Genomic DNA, 16,288 nt, shown 5'->3' on the forward strand with positions numbered 1-16,288 from the left:
GAAAGAGAGGCTGAGAGAGAGAGAAAGGGATAAAGAGAGAGAGAGACAGGGAGAGGTAGCACAGAGAGACTGAGAGAGAGAGAGGCAGAAAGGGAGAGAGTAATGGAGAGAGAAAGATAGAGAGGCAGAGACAAAGAGAGAAAGAGAGAGAGGCAGAAAGGGGGAGAGCCAGAGAGAGGGCGAGAGAGAGACAGGGATAAAGAGAGAGAGACACACACAGAAAGAGAGCCTGAGAGAGAGAAAGGGATGAGAGAGAGAGACACACAGAGAGAGGCAGAGAGGGAGAGCAATAGGAGAGAGAAAGAGATAGAGAGACAGACAGAGAAAGAGGCAGAAAGGGGGAGAGACAGAGAGAGGGAGAGAGAGAGACAGGGATAAAGAGAGAGAGAGACAGAGCGATGGAGAGAGAGAGAGATAGAGACAAAGAGAAAGAGAGGAAGGAAGACAGAGAGAGAGACACAGAGAGACAGAGAAAGGGATAAAGAGAGAGAGACAGAGGTAACACAGAGACTGACAGAGAGAGAGGCAGAGAGGGAGAGAGCAATGGGGAAAGAGATAGAGACAGAAAGACAGAGAGAGCGATATAGACAGACAGAGAGAGACAGAAAGAGACAGACACAGAGAGACAGAGAGGAAGACAGAAAGACCATCCTTTAGTTTTTAATCTATTTTTTCTTGCTATTTCAAGTGGATTTCTTGTTGATGATCACATAGTTGGGTCTTACGTTGCTTTGTTATCCAATCTGACAATATCCATTATCAGATACATATCTAGAAAGCTATTGAAGTTTAGATGTATGCAATTAATGTAATTATCAATATAGTTGCATTTAAATCCACCTTATTTATTCCATCTGAGGTTTGGCAAGTTATGATAGATAACAGTGTCTAACAGAAGCTTGTGTAAGAGTGATCTCCAGAGTAGCCTCTCAACTCTGTTTGAACTCTCTCAGCTACTGATACCTTATTTGTTACACTTCTTTCCCACCTTTTGGTCAGGATGGCATTGTTGATCCCATGGTGCCAGGGCTAGGGTCATCACTGAGGGTCATCCCCCAAGCCACCAGGGAGATTTTCACACCAGGATGTCATGGCCCATGTAGGGGAGAGGGCAATGATTTCACTTGCAGAGTTGGGCTTAGAGAGAGGCCACATCTGAGCAACAAAAGAGGTCCTCTGAAGATGACTCTTAGGCATACCTGTGGGTAGGCTTAGCTTCTCTGCCACATACATAAGCTTCACAAGAGCAAGCCTCAAGATCAAGGGGTTGGCCTATTGATTGGGTGTCCCTAATGTTTGGCACAGTATCTAGGGTTTCCCCGGTGGTAAAGTTTAATAGTTCCATATTCTTTCTCCCATCCTCAAGGGGCTTTGCCAATACTTTTTTATTATTTGCTTAGTATACTCTGAGATGTGTCCAGGTATTCTAATAAGCTATACAGTATTAAAGGCTCTCATTTTTGTTCTGGGCTCCCTATGTTTGGGTTGTTTAAATGATCTATCCAGACAGGTTGAGCTAATTTTCTTATCACATAAGAAAATTTAGAATCTGGACAAAATAAACCTTTCTTCCTTTGTTCTCAAAGAGTAGGTAAAATTCTAAAATATAGACAATGTCTTCCTTACCCCTGTATTCTGAATTACCTTAATCCTGACCTGGTCAGCTTCATTCTTATCTCTAAATACCAGGTTATAAAATTAACATTTCTTGTAGTATAGGTTTGCTAGTAGTGAATTGTCCCAGCTTTATTTTCTTATGATACTTTTAAATGTTGTTCCATTGTGTTCTGGCTTTATATTTTCTGATGAGATGTTTGTTGTCCTTCTTATCTTTTTTCTGTATATAACATATGCAGAACAATTTGTTCTGCAGCCAGTAGTGAGATATAATTGTCATACAATAAAATGCACATAATTAAAGTATACAATTTGATATATTTTGATTATAAATAAATTCTTGAAGCCATCCCACAATCAAGATATTGAGCCTGTCCAATACCCTTGGAAGTCTCTTCATGCTTTTTGTAATCCCTTCCTCCAATCCTTTCACCCCACCCAAGCCCCAGATGACCAGTGAATGAAATGGGAAGTATTCCCTCCTTTTTGGTTTTATAAATGATTTTGTGTAGTGTTGATCTTATTTCTTTCTGCATTGTTTGCTAGAATTAGTCAGAAAAGCCATTTGGGCCTGTTGGTTTGGTGTAAGGGAAGGTTTCTGTGCTGGTTTGAAAGGAAGTATGCCCCCTAAGAAAAGTCATGTTTTAATATAAATCCCATTTCTTAAAGGTAGAATAGTTTCTATTCAATGCTGTGTATTTGGGACTGTGATGGGATCATCTCCCTGGTTGATGAGATTTAGTTAAGAACGGTTGTTAAACTGGATTAGGGGATGACATGTCTCCACCCATCTGAGTGGGTCTTGATTAGTTTCTGAAGTCCTATAAAGGAGGAAACATTTTGGAGAGAGAGACTCAGAGAGAGCAGAGAATGCTGCAGCACCACGATGCAGAGTCCACGAGCCAGCAACCTTTGGAGATGAAAAAGGAAAGTGCCTCCCGGGGAGCTTCGTGAAATAGGAAGCCAGGAGAGAAAGCTAGCAGATGATGCTGTATTTGCCATGTGCCCTTCCAGCTGAGAGAGGAGCCCTGACTGTGTTCACCATGTGCCTTTCCAGATGAGAGAGAAACCCTGAACTTCATCGGCCTTCTTGAACCAAGGTATCTTTCCCCGGATGCCTTTGATTGGACATTTCTATAGACTTGTTTTAATTGGGACATTTTCTCGGCCTTAGATCTGTAAACTAGCAACTCATTAAATTTCCCTTTTTAAAAAGCCATTCCGTTTCTGGTATATTGCATTCCAGCAGCTAGCAAACTAGAACAGATTTTGGTACCGGAGAGTGGGGTGCTGCTGCTGCAGTTTGCAAATACCAAACATGTTGGAATGGCTTTTTAATTGGATAAGGGGAAGATTCTGGAGGAGTTGTGAGAAGCTTGATAGAGAAGGCCTAGAATGCTTTGGAGAGACTGTTGGGAGAAATGTGGACTCTAAAGATACCTCTGATGAGGCCCTAGACAGAAATGAGGCACGTGTTATTGGAGACTGGAAGGAAAGTGAGCCTTGTTTTAAAATGGCAGATAATCTGGCAAAATTGACTCGTGGCTTTGGCTGGAAGGCAGATTTTAAAAGCCATGAACTTGGATATTTAGCAGAAGAGATTTCCAAATTAAGTGTCGAAAGTGCAGCCTGGTTTCTCCTCACAGCTTATAGTGAAATGCGACAGGAAAGAGATAAGCTGAGAACTGAACTCTTGAGTACAAAGAAACCAGAAATTGAAGTTCTGGAAAATTCTGGGCCTCCAGAAATGGAGACCCCAGAGAATAGTGCTCCATGTGAGGATTTGACCAGATGTGGAACCAGTCAGCCATTTCAGAGAAAGTCAGGATCGGACATGGAGTTATCCAGGAAAGATTTGTGGAAACTCCTTATGTCTGATGGGCATGATCCAAGGCTACTGCATAGAAAGCCAACGAGAGTGCTGTGGGACCTGTATAAACAGAGCCGCTGCCAGTCTGGACTGAGGGGTTCAGAGAAGGGACACACTGGAGGAAAAATAACTTCAGAGGCAAAACTGTGGAGGCTGAGATCTGAAGTCGAGAAGCCTCGGGCCAGGAGAGGGGACCCACCCAAGCCCGTGGAGAGGGTGAGTTTGCCCCAAAGGCAGAGAATGGGCCTTCCACCTCGTTGCAGTGGGAGAGTCATGCTGCCTCAGGTCTTGGAGAGAGTGAAGCACGTTCCTTGGGGTTTGGGGAGAGCCTGGCTGCCACCACATGGAGGGGTTGAGCATGTGCCCCGGAGATGGCAGAGAGCCCGGGTGTGGCCCCAATGCTTGGAGAGGGTGGAGCCGAGAGAAAGGTGGTCTCCCCAATATCCCCCAAGGTTTCATTCAGAGAGAGGCAGGCGTAGGCATTTGGAAAGGGTGGGACTGCTACTTTCTAAAGCCCTGAGGATAAATGACTCTCAGACTTTGAAATCTAATGGACTTTGCCCTGCGGGTTTTCGAAACTGTATGGGTCCAGTGACCCCTGTGTTCCTTCCTCCCTATGGAAATGTGTATATCTATCCTATGAATGTTCCTCCTTTATATGTTGGCAGCAAATAATTTGTTATGAGTTTTCAAAGGTCCAGAGCAAATGGAGAGAATTTTGCCTTAGGACGGACCATGCCTGTAACTGACTTGATGAGATTTTATACTGTCTCTAATTTTGTACTTCATTGTATTGCTACTGAAAGGTTTAAGGTTTCTGATATTGTTATGAAGTTAATATATTTGTATATGGGAAAAACATGTCTTTTTTAGGGGCCAGAGGGTGGAATGTGCTGGTTTGAAAGGAAGTATGCCCCCTAAGAAAAGTCATGTTTTAATATAAATCCCATTTCTTAAAGGTAGAATAGTTTCTATTCAATGCTGTGTATTTGGGACTGTGATGGGATCATCTCCCTGGTTGATGAGATTTAGTTAAGAACGGTTGTTAAACTGGATTAGGGGATGACATGTCTCCACCCATCTGAGTGGGTCTTGATTAGTTTCTGAAGTCCTATAAAGGAGGAAACATTTTGGAGAGAGAGACTCAGAGAGAGCAGAGAATGCTGCAGCACCACGATGCAGAGTCCACGAGCCAGCAACCTTTGGAGATGAAAAAGGAAAGTGCCTCCCGGGGAGCTTCGTGAAATAGGAAGCCAGGAGAGAAAGCTAGCAGATGATGCTGTATTTGCCATGTGCCCTTCCAGCTGAGAGAGGAGCCCTGACTGTGTTCACCATGTGCCTTTCCAGATGAGAGAGAAACCCTGAACTTCATCGGCCTTCTTGAACCAAGGTATCTTTCCCCGGATGCCTTTGATTGGACATTTCTATAGACTTGTTTTAATTGGGACATTTTCTCGGCCTTAGATCTGTAAACTAGCAACTCATTAAATTTCCCTTTTTAAAAAGCCATTCCGTTTCTGGTATATTGCATTCCAGCAGCTAGCAAACTAGAACAGTTTCAATTACAGATTTTACTTATTTAATAGATATAGGAATATTCAAGTTGTCTTAAGGATTTTCAAGCAATCTCTTTCTTAATGAGTGAGCTTTCCTAGTGTATGTCTTTCAAGGGAGTTGTTTGTTTTCCCTAGGTTAGCAAATGTTTTTCATAATGTTTCTTTAATATCATTTTAAAACATATACAATCAGTACTGAGGTTGCCTCTCTAAATCCTTCTTTTGGTCATTTGTGACTTCTGGTTTTTTTTTTCCTGATTAATCTGGCTAAGGGTTTATTAATTTTAATTATCTTCCCAATCAGCTTTTTGTTTCATTTGATATTCTCTGTTGTTTTTATCTTTCCTATTTAATTGATTTGTCCTCTGATAATAATAATCTCATTTCTTCTGCTCTTTTTTGGTTTAATTTGCTCTTTGTTCTGATTTCTTAAGGTGGGAGCTGAGGTCATTGTTTTGAGATCTTTCTTCTTATCTAATATAGGCATTTTAGTGCCATAAATTTCCCTGCTTTAGCTGCATTCAACACATTTTAATATGCTGTTTTCATTTTCATTTGGTTCAAAATAACTTCTAATTTCCCTTTTGATTTCTCCTTTGACCACAGGCTATTTAGAAGTTTGTTAATTAATTTCCAAATATTTGGAGATTTTCCAGGTTTCTTTTCTTATTGATTTTTAATTCATTTTGTATTGTAGTCAGAAAAGATACTTTGCATGATTTGAATCTTCTTAAATTTTATTGAGACTTGTTTTTGTGGTCCAGAATATAATTTATCTTGTTCAATGTTTTGTGTATACTTGAAAAAACTTTATATTCTACTCCTTTGAGGTGCAGTATTTTCTAAATGTCAGTAAGTGAAGTTGATTAATATTGTTGTTCACTTATTTAATATTCTCACTGAGTTTCTGAATATTTTTCCTATTTTGAGAAAGGGGTGTTGAAATCATTAACCATAATGAGAGACTTTTCTATTTCACTTTGTAGTTCTGTCAGATTTTGCTTCATATGTTTTGAGGGTGTGTTATTAGTTGCATAAACATTTAAAATTATGCTTTTGATAAATTGGCTCCTTCATCATAAAATACCTTTCTTTATTCCTGGTAATATTCATTGATTGCTCTGACATCTACTTTGTCTGCCATTAATTTAGCCACTCAAGATTTCTTTTTGTTACAATTAATATAGCATACCTGTACTCATATTTTTACTTTTAATCTATGCATATCTCTGTATTTTAAGTATATCTTTGGTTGGGAGCATATAATTGGGTCTTGCTCTTTTACTGAATTGGACAATCTTTGCCTTTTATTTCTGTGTTTATATCATTTACATTTAATGTTATTATTTAAATTGTTGGGTTTAAATTTACCATCTTAATATTTGCTTTCCATTTTTCTCATCTGATCTTATTCCCTTTTTCCTCTTTTCCTGACTTCTTTTGGATTAAGTATATTATAAGCATCCATTTTATCTCCTTTGTTGGCATCACTTTATTGTATTTTGGTCATTTTTTCTAATTTATAGTATTCAGCTTTAACTTACACAGTGTAACTTAAAGTGATACTATTCCATTTCATATAAAATATAAGAATCTTACAACAATTATATTTCATATCTTTCTACTGGAATACACCCAGTAGAATGAGAATTTCTCTCTCCCATTATTAATGTTTCAATCCCAGGGAGGAATTTAAGTGGCCCTCCTTGGGTCACTTGGGTCACCCATCCCTAAACAAACAGCTGTGAACAGGGTCATGAATGATTTGGTCATCCTGAATTCTTGCAGCAGCCCTTCCAAAATCTCAAGGATTTGGAAAGGTATTCACCAGGAGAATCCAAAAAGAGGAATGCAAAAGTGCCCTAGCCAGACAGGAACTATAGCTATCCTAGGCCACTACAGAGAAACAGGTCACAAAAGGTGTTACAGATTGACACATAGAGATTTTAACACACATTTTCTATATTCCATATCTTTGCAGCAATACTGAACTTGGCCTCACAAAACTGAAACAAATGAAGAATTTCTTTGTATAGCATTTTCCTTTCCTTTGTACATTCAAAGGTATCAGCTTCCAGTGACTTTTGAATAACTGATTCCTGTCAAACTGAAAAAGAAACCAAATATTCTACATTGATTCATATTTAACTTTAATCAGATTCCAGTCTAAGCATTTCTGCAAAACAGTTTCTCACCCTTGGCACTATTTACATTTGGGACTGGTTAATTTGCTGTTGCGAGTTGCTCCTCTGTACATTGTATGATGTGTAGCAGCATTCCTAACATCTACCTACTAGATGTAATACCCACCCTGTTGTGACAAAAATGGTCTAGATAATGCCAAATGTCCCCTGGGAGAGAAAAAATGCTCCTGGCTAAGAACCACTGGTTTAAGGCAATGTTAATGATGTGGAAATCTGCAGATTATTGATCTAAAATGATATTCAGCTGATGAGGAGAAATCAGAATTAGCATCAGGTGCCCATGAACTCCTGTTTCATATTGCAGCAAGCCCATCTCCCCACAGGGGACCATGTCCCTTATTTACCACTGCAGATTCAGCTCTCAGAACAGGACCTGGAAAAGACCTTGTTCTTTTAACAAGCAAGCAGTAATACAGTATAAATATTTGTGAATGGGGTTTATGTTGGAAAAAACAACATACTTAGCACAGAAATAATTGACAGATCACATTTAATTCTATGCATCAGCCTTGAGAACAAGGACTAGACTCTGCATTTTTAAATCCTGAAAGTTCCAGGCTACCTATAACTTGTGGACTCTCAGGAAATGTATGTTGAAAGAATGAATGATTACAAAACTATATAGGTGTTTCGTTTTGCTAATGCTACCAGAATGCAATATACCAGAAATAGTTTGGGTTTAAAAGGGGGATTTATTAGGTTAAAAATTTATAGTTTTAAGGCCATGAAAATGTCCAAATTAAGACATTAGCAAGAGGATATGTTCACTCAAGAAAGGCCGATCATGTCTGGGGTTTTTTGGTCATATGGGAAGGCACATGGCAATGTCTACTGGCCTTTCTCTCCTGGGTTGGTTTCAAAATGGCTCTTTCAGGTCCCATGGGTCCTTCTGGCCTCTCCTGGGGCATTTTATTTTCCTAAGCATCTGTGAGTCCTTTCAGCTTCTCAGGGCAAACTCTGGATTTCATCTTTTAGCTTAGCCTTTCCCAGGGCATTTTCTGTCTCTAAGCATCTGTGCTTTCTCCAAAAGGTCTCCCTCTTATAGGACTCCAGTAAACGAATTAAGACCCACTCTGAATGGGCAGGTCACATCTCAATGGAAATAACCTAATCAAAAGGTCCTACCCACTTTAGGTCTGCCCCCACAACACTGAGTTAAAGGAACATGGACATGGAACATGGTGGCTCAGCAGGCAGAGTTCTTGCCTGCCATGCCAGAGACCCAGGTTCAATTCCCAGTGCCTGCCCATGCAAAAAAAGAACATGAACATGGCTTGGGCAGTTTGATGGTGGCTCAGTGGCAGAATTCTTACCTGTCATGCTGGAAACCTGGGTTTGATTCCCACAGCATGTCCATGCCCCCCCCCCCCAAAAAAAGATAGAAATGGCTTTTTTGGGTACATTATATAGTTTCATATGAACACAATAGGCTTGATTTTGGTTACTCTTACATTTGATTTTCTAATCAAACTCTCTGAGGAGGGATGAAGGCAAAGAAGAGGGCTAACACAGTGATAAGCCATCTGAGGGAATAACAAGATGTCTGGACATTTCTGCTTAACGGCAGACAGGAGAAGTCAAATGGCAAAGAGACGAGCCAGGGAGTGAAAAAGGAAAAAGATCATTTGTGGTGATAGCGATTGCTTCTATTTGCCCTCTGCCACCAGCAGGAAGCAGGGCCATTTTTCCTTTTCAGTAAAGGCAACCACTCCTTCTGCAATTGGGAACCCAGCACCACAAAGCAATCCAAGTCTTGTCCCATGTGAGACCCCCAGTGCTATAGAAGTCTAGTCCTATTGCCCCCCTCCTCCCACCCCCAAATGGAAAGGCCCAGCTACCCAGGTCTCTTGAGGTTCAGGTTCTAAGAACAAGAAGAGCCTGGTTTGCAAGGTGAGGTAATTTATTTATCCAATGCAAGGGATGGGATGCATGAAAATACAGAGCAATCCATCTACCTTAGCTACCAAATAGATTCCCTTTGCCTCATCTCCTGTGGATGCAGTCAAGGAAGGAAGGTTGTGTGAGGTGACCTTCCAAAGCTGAATCTGTACTTCTAAAAATAGAAGTACCCTTGGAGGGGAGGGAGGCTTTGGATGTTAAGGGCAATACTCTGACTCCCCAGAGCATTGTCACTATGAAACTGTATTAATTAGACACAGGCACCCAGCTCGATAACCTCCTATATCTCTCAGAAATTGAAACTAAATGACCTGACTTTTTTCTCCTTTCTGGTTACACTCTCCCTGGGCTAAAAGGGAGAAGGAGAAGAGTCTTCTGACCTATTTGAATGGCTGTGAATTGCCCAAGGAAATGTCTTTTCCTGTAGAGGGAAATGGGCTCCTTAGAGACAACCAAGGGAAGGCAAGTTAGAAGGCAAAGTAGGAACCCCAAGTGGCAGGCAGGAGAATTGCCTGCAGGGTTCTCAGCATCCCCATCCTTGTGGGGGCATGTGGCAACTGCCGATGGCAGGTGGGATCAGGCCAGTGTCCCGGTGTGTTCAGGGCTGTGGCTGAATGGGGTCACGTGATGCCTGCTCTTAGCCTCCTGCGTGTCTTTGCAGAGAACTGTGTGAGGGATTGGGTGAGCCATGTGCTGATCTGAACAGGTTGTGTGTGAATGGATGTGTGTAGTTCTTTGGGGGGATTTCAGGGTTGTGGAGCACTGTGGGAGGGGGCATATGCAGGAATGTGTGGGGTGTTATGGGAAACTTGGGGGGATTGTGTAGGGGAATGTGGGGTCTGTATGGGGAGTGTGTATATGGAGGGGGACTATTTGGAAGACTGTGTAGAGTTCCACAGGTGACTTTTTGGGTTCTCTGTGAGAAACTGTGGCGGAAGCTATATAGGACACTGTAGGGAGCCTCTGAGGAGCTGTGCAGGGGAGTTTGTGTGGATCAGTGTGAAAGACAAGGAATTAATGTGGGACTGTGTAGGGATCTGTTTAATAAACTACACGATCTTGTGTAGGGATGTGTTCAGCACCATGAGATGGTGTGTCAGGAGTGCTGAGCAGTGCTGTGGGACCATGCGGTGCTGTGGGTTCAAGTAGTACTATGGGATACCTCTTTGTGTTCTAGTTTGCTTGCTGCTGGAATGCAATATACCAGAAACAGAAAGGCTTTTAAAAGGGGGAATTTATTGAGTTGCAAGTTTACAGTTCTAAGGCCATGAAAATGTCCCAATTAAAGCAAGTCTGTAAAAAATGTCCAAATCAAGGCACCAGTGAGAGGTTACCTTCACTCCAGAAAGGCCGATGACGTTCAGGGTTTCTCTCTCAACTGGAAACGCACATGGCAAACATGGTGACATCTGCTAGCTTTCTCTCCAGGCTTCTTCCTTCATGAAGCTCCTCTGGGGGCATTTTCCTTCTTCATCTCCAGAAGTCTCCGGCTGCATGGGCTCTCATGGTTCTCATGGCTCTGAAGCTTTTTCCAAAATGTCTTCTCTTTTAAAGGATTCCGATAAACTAATCAAGGCCCACCAGGAATTGGTAGAGTCACATCTCCCGCTAATCAAAGGTTAATACCCACAATGGGGCATGTCACCTCTCTGTGGAGATGATCTGATCAAGTTTCCAAACTACAGTGCTGGATAGGGATCAAAAGAAAAGGCTGCCTCTGCAAAATGGATCAGGATTTAAACACGGTTTTTCTAGGGTACATCATCCTTTCAAACCAGCACACTTTGTCCTGGGGGCTCTGTGTGGATTGCGTCAGGCTGGGCGTCGGGGGCCTCAGCACTGGAGGCTGTGTTCTGGCCCTGTGGACCTGTGTGGTGTTGTCCAGGACCGTGTGGATGAATGGTGGCCGAGGCTCTGGACAGCATCCGCAGCTTTGCCCTCTAATGATGAACTGTGCTTCCTTAGGGTTAGGAGCTCCCAAAGTACAGAGATGTATCCTCCATGTGACTGACATGACAGGGGGCGACCCTAGGGATTCATACTATCAGCCAGAGGGGTTGGGTAGCCCCTTCCAGTGCTGAAGATAATTGCTAATGTGCAGTTTGTGCTTTCTCAACAGGATAATGTGGATCTTGGAGAGCTGATGTTTTCTCTCTGCTATCTTCCAACTGCTGGCAGGCTGACCATTACCATTATAAAAGCACGAAATTTAAAGGCAATGGACATAACAGGAGCATCAGGTGGGACATTCTCAAATTCAGCTTTCCTCCTGCGGTTTTAATGTACGTTGTGAAGTTGCTATTATACTCGTAAAATGTGCAGACTCTGGAACCAAATTGGCTGGGTTTTAATCCCAGTCCTAGCGCCTTATCAGCTGTGTGATCTTGGGTAAGTCACTTAACTTCTCTGGGCTTCAGATCCCCTATTTGTATAATGAGGGTAATATTTAATCAGGTCCATTGGGTTGAGCAAGATTGAATTCAAACATATAAAGCCATTACAGGGCACATAGTAAATGCTCCTTAATGTTGGCTATCATTATCATCATTATTATTATTCTCCCTTGGACCTTCTACCTTGCTGTAATTGTGAACTGGATCTGCAGTTTGTACATGTTGACAGAGCTTATCAAATTGGGTCTTTCCTCAAATATAAGCAATCACTGTCCCAGGCTTAGATTGAAGGCAGTCCTATCTCCTTTCAAAACACTCATCAGCAAACTCTGCAGTTTAGTATATCCAGTGACTTGAGCATGTACATTTAAATCTCAAACCCTAGCAAAAGTCTACTCTCCCCCTCCCCCCAAAAATGCCCCTTATGATGCAGTTTCTATTACACAAATTCACAAGCTACCTCTATAGGAGCTCCCCAAATGTGGTCACACAACACCGAGAACACTGGCTCAGACTCATTTAAATCAAAGACCATCCAAGGTTGTATATTCTGCTTCCTACACTACAGCGTTCTTCTAAACAGCGAAAAAAATGTGGTGCTTCTGGCCCTCTAAGTCCATTCTGGATAGTAGTCTAGGATTCAGGACAAGTAGGGTAGACAAAGGGACCAGGAGAGCCTTGTCTGGAGTAGAGGTCAGCCTTGTCACCTACCCCTGTCACAGTCTTTCACCACGAGTAAGCCTGTATCCTTTCTTTCCCTGGCATTCTTCCTCCTTTGCCCGACCGCAGCCCTCACAGGGAGCTCAAGACCCCAGGACTGCAAGAAATTGACCTGAACCCCACCCCCCAGGCTTTTCCTTGTGCTGTAAGGATTCAGCTTTTCAGGGGTCTGCAGTCTGTTTCCCCCATGACTTGGAAATACCTATGTATTTCTCTTCCTATTACAGCCGAGAAGATCTTGAATGCTAGCTGAAATGTTTTCTGATTTGGTAACAGATGTTTTCACACTATTTTTAAATTTCACACTTTTTGAAGATACAGTGTCCTATGCTTTTCCTTGAATGAATTACTTAATTATCACAACTCTAGTCCCTGCCCATGCATCTTGGTAATTAAAACCCTGAAATGCAAGGCCACAGGCTGGTGAAGGAGTTCTGCATATCTTAATTCATGAAAGCCCACCCCATGACATTACTGCCAACCTATATCTACATTTATTCTCACAGTACCCTACTTCTCCTGGTCTGTACAGATCCCTATGTGAAAGTCTCACTGATGTGTGATGGCAGACGACTGAAGAAGAGGAAAACGTCCACCAAGAGAAACACACTGAACCCTGTTTACAATGAAGCCATAGTCTTTGATGTCCCTCCTGAGAACATTGACCAAATCCACTTGTCCATAGCGGTCATGGATTACGACCGGTGAGATGCCTGCAGCACTTTCTTAGTACAAATCTCCTCTGCCGGGGCAGGGAGGGCAGAGGGTCAGCACAGCCATAGAGTCTTTGCTGCTGTCTTAGGCTTCAGGAAATGAGTTGAACCAGCGGCATGTCAAAAGCAGATTGAGAAGAAATCGTATTTTTTGAACCATGCTGCAGAGTCAAATGGCCAAAGTGCCTTCTGGTGCTCTCATTCTCTTCCTTTGCTTTCTCTTCCTCCATCTTTTCTGCACCCTCACCGTTTCTCCCTTTCCGTCTCTGCACACCCTCTAGAATCTTACTTCTAGAACTGACACGCCATAGCTCTTATCTTCTCTCTGCCCCTCATTGGAAAGGGCCCGCTCAAAACAGCAGAATGATTACTTTAGCTAGACCGTCAACATTTTAAAATACTTAACTTCAGTCTTCTTTTTCTTCTCCCAAACTGTTTAATAAAGATCATTTCCATCTACTTAAGTCTGATAGCAAACACAGAAATGTTCTCTTGGAAACGCTAGAATCAGTATGGATGACAGGGTGCATTAAAATGTATAAGATGCTCGACTTTTTAATTAATACAGCACAGAACAGATATTTATAGCCTGCATTGTAGCCAATTGTGTATTTAAAGGATAGATTTGAGAAACAGTCATTTTAATATGCAAAGGAAGTACCAACAGGGAATTATACATGTTAAACCAGTCATTAGAGTGGAATTCAAAGTCTCTTTTTAATTGGAAACCACCCACTTGGTCTGGGCAAAGTTATAAAAAAAACTTTCTGACTTCTAATATAATCTAACAAATATTATTTGTAGCTAAAAATTTGCCCAAATGCCTCTGAAATGTTGTCAGTAAGGCAGCTTCAGAGCCCTAAACACTCTTTCCAGCAGATACCTGGGTAAAGCGTGACTGTCTTCCAACCCAAGGAAAATAAAGGTAGGCTCAACTGCCCATGGGTATAACAGCCCTTGCTGGGCAATAGAACTTGTCCTGTCTCCTCTGGGCAGCACACAACACTGATGGTGTTAGGTCACAGGAGAGGACATCGCCCACCAACAATGGAAGGCTAGGCCAGCATTTTTCAAGCTATTGCCAAGTTTCCTGCATCAACAAATCTGATTATGTGAGCTCTGCTTCAGTTTAACTCTCAGTAAAGTCATGACAGTGGCCTGGAAAAAATCCATGGCAGAATTCATGGAACTTCTGCATGCAACTGACTTAATGAGCATAGAATCAAATATCTTTCTCACTACCTCCCCACCCCTACTTCCCCCTCATTTCCCCTTACACAAGTGAAAAGAAGAAAACCACTCATCTTTTTTGCAGGAAGAAAAAATAAAGGTAATAATATGTGAGTTTGGATTCCAATGTATTAAAGTATGGGCCATATCATTGCAGTTATGCAAAAACTTTTAACCAAAAACTCCCAATTAATAGAAAAAAATGGCCCAAAGGAAGAACATATCCAAAGAAAGTTTTGGAAATATTGACTCTAAGGATATAAGGAGTGAAATATCTTTCTACAGTTGGGAAAGCACATTGGGTCAAAGAAGCTAAGCTGAGCTTGGAAGGAAGGAGGGAGAGTATGAGAAACCACAAAAGACTCTCTAAAGAGAGCAGAAGCAAGAAAACCCAGCACCCTACACACACAGTCAGCCCCCTGTGTGGGCTCAAGACTTCAGCTGCCAGTCGCTGAGCAGCTCCCTTACCGTATCCCTGGTTGCTTCTTGCAGGAACCTGAACAGCCATTATTGTGAGAAATTCCTTTCAGATGGCCCCCTTTTCATTATGTGAATTTGGAGGCCTGGAGGTCACCATAGCTCTAGAATCAGAGGTGACATCCTTAGTATGCATCAGGGAGTTCTTTGAATACAGCGGAGTAGGGGGGATCGTCCTTGGGAGCAAGCTACCCCATGCTAGCGTTAAAAAACCAGAGTGTGTGAGAACCAGACTGTGCCCTTCCTCTCTGTGCTACTGAGTACAATATTGGACTTTAAGTCCAATATTAGCTGTTAAGCTTGACCTATAGTTTTACAGTTCCTCCATCAGTTTAACTGAATTGCTGTTGCTCTTATATATAAAAATTGTAAGAAAAAACTATTGGGGGCCATTTTCACAGTGTAGGTCACAACGAGATCATCGGCGTGTGTCAAGTAGGCAACGAGGCTGAGAGACTGGGCAGAGAGCATTGGAGTGAAATGTTGTCGTATCCTCGGAAACCCATCGCACACTGGCATTCCTTGGTGGAGGTAAGACCCCACCCTTGCATGTGGCACTTTTCACATCCTTCACCACTGAAATCCAGGAGCCACCAAAAATGTGAATGCCCCAAGACCTACAGTCATAGATGGGTTTCCCTGGCTGCATCCTGGGGCCCTCAGGACTTGCATTCAGTCTGAGGTTGAGTGTACTTACCACCAGCCTGATAGGTTTTGAACAGAGAGCAATGATTGCCTTAAAAAAAAAAAAACAGATATGCCAAGATTCTCTGACCCCAGATTATGGCTTTGGGTTGACCTTTGGAGGGCGTCTATAGGATCTGAGTAAATGTGGAGTTTCAAACATTCATACAGTGGTATTTGTATAGCCTGACATCAGAAAGAAACCTGGATTTGGAGAGAGGAGGCTTGGATTCTAGGACTAGCTCTGGTACTAACCTGTGTTTCTGAGCAAGTTGTTTAGAACCTGAGTCTCAGTTTCTACATGTGCAAAGTAGACAATAAAACCAGCCTCGTGAGATTGTTGCGAGAATGGAATAAAGTATATAAAATGCCTGAAATGTGGTAGGTACTAAATAGAGTAAAAGAAGGAGCTCTTGTTATTATTTAGTCTCATTGAAAAGAATGATGATGAAGTCAGAATTTGTTTTCAAGCATCATTTTAAAAGATCTATAGCAGAGCTCCTTACATAATCCAACCTGACTTCCTAAAGGCCTTTGTAATCACTCAAGCCCACTGTTTAGGACAGGCCTGATCACCTTTAATCTCTGTGGAGATGTGGGACTGAGCCTGTTCCCGGAGGTAACTGGTATGCCCACCTTCTATAATTGTCCCTGAACAGGACATTCCCACTTTGTTCCCAAGCCAGGCTGTGCTGGAGTTTGGAGTTGGTCTCTAGTGACCCATTCTGGGAAGATACTCCCTGAAAGAGGGTCTTAAAAGCAGGGCCAGCAGTGCATGAATGGCTGTGTCCTACAGCATAGCTTCCCCTCTCTCTTGTGTTGATGAAGGTAACTCCTATTCTCCAGCTGACTCCTGGGAAGAGCTTGTCTTCAGCAGGGGTGGAGACTCAGAAGAACTGTAATTGGAACATTCCTCCAGGTCCTA

General features: G+C 42.3%; 1 protein-coding gene across 1 annotated transcript in view; it reads left to right on the forward strand.

Annotated features, from left to right (window-relative positions):
• Window positions 1-16,288, forward strand: part of SYT9 (synaptotagmin 9) — a 212,426-nt gene that overhangs the window by 145,508 nt on the left and 50,630 nt on the right. Inside the window, exons 4-6 of the mRNA XM_077113856.1 lie at window positions 11,266-11,386; window positions 12,792-12,963; window positions 15,081-15,210. Coding sequence (XP_076969971.1) covers window positions 11,266-11,386; window positions 12,792-12,963; window positions 15,081-15,210 — 423 coding nt within the window. The remainder of the gene's footprint in view (window positions 1-11,265; window positions 11,387-12,791; window positions 12,964-15,080; window positions 15,211-16,288) is intronic.

The sequence above is a fragment of the Tamandua tetradactyla genome, chromosome 8 (genome assembly GCF_023851605.1).
Source record: "Tamandua tetradactyla isolate mTamTet1 chromosome 8, mTamTet1.pri, whole genome shotgun sequence".
Lineage (NCBI taxonomy): Eukaryota > Metazoa > Chordata > Mammalia > Pilosa > Myrmecophagidae > Tamandua > Tamandua tetradactyla.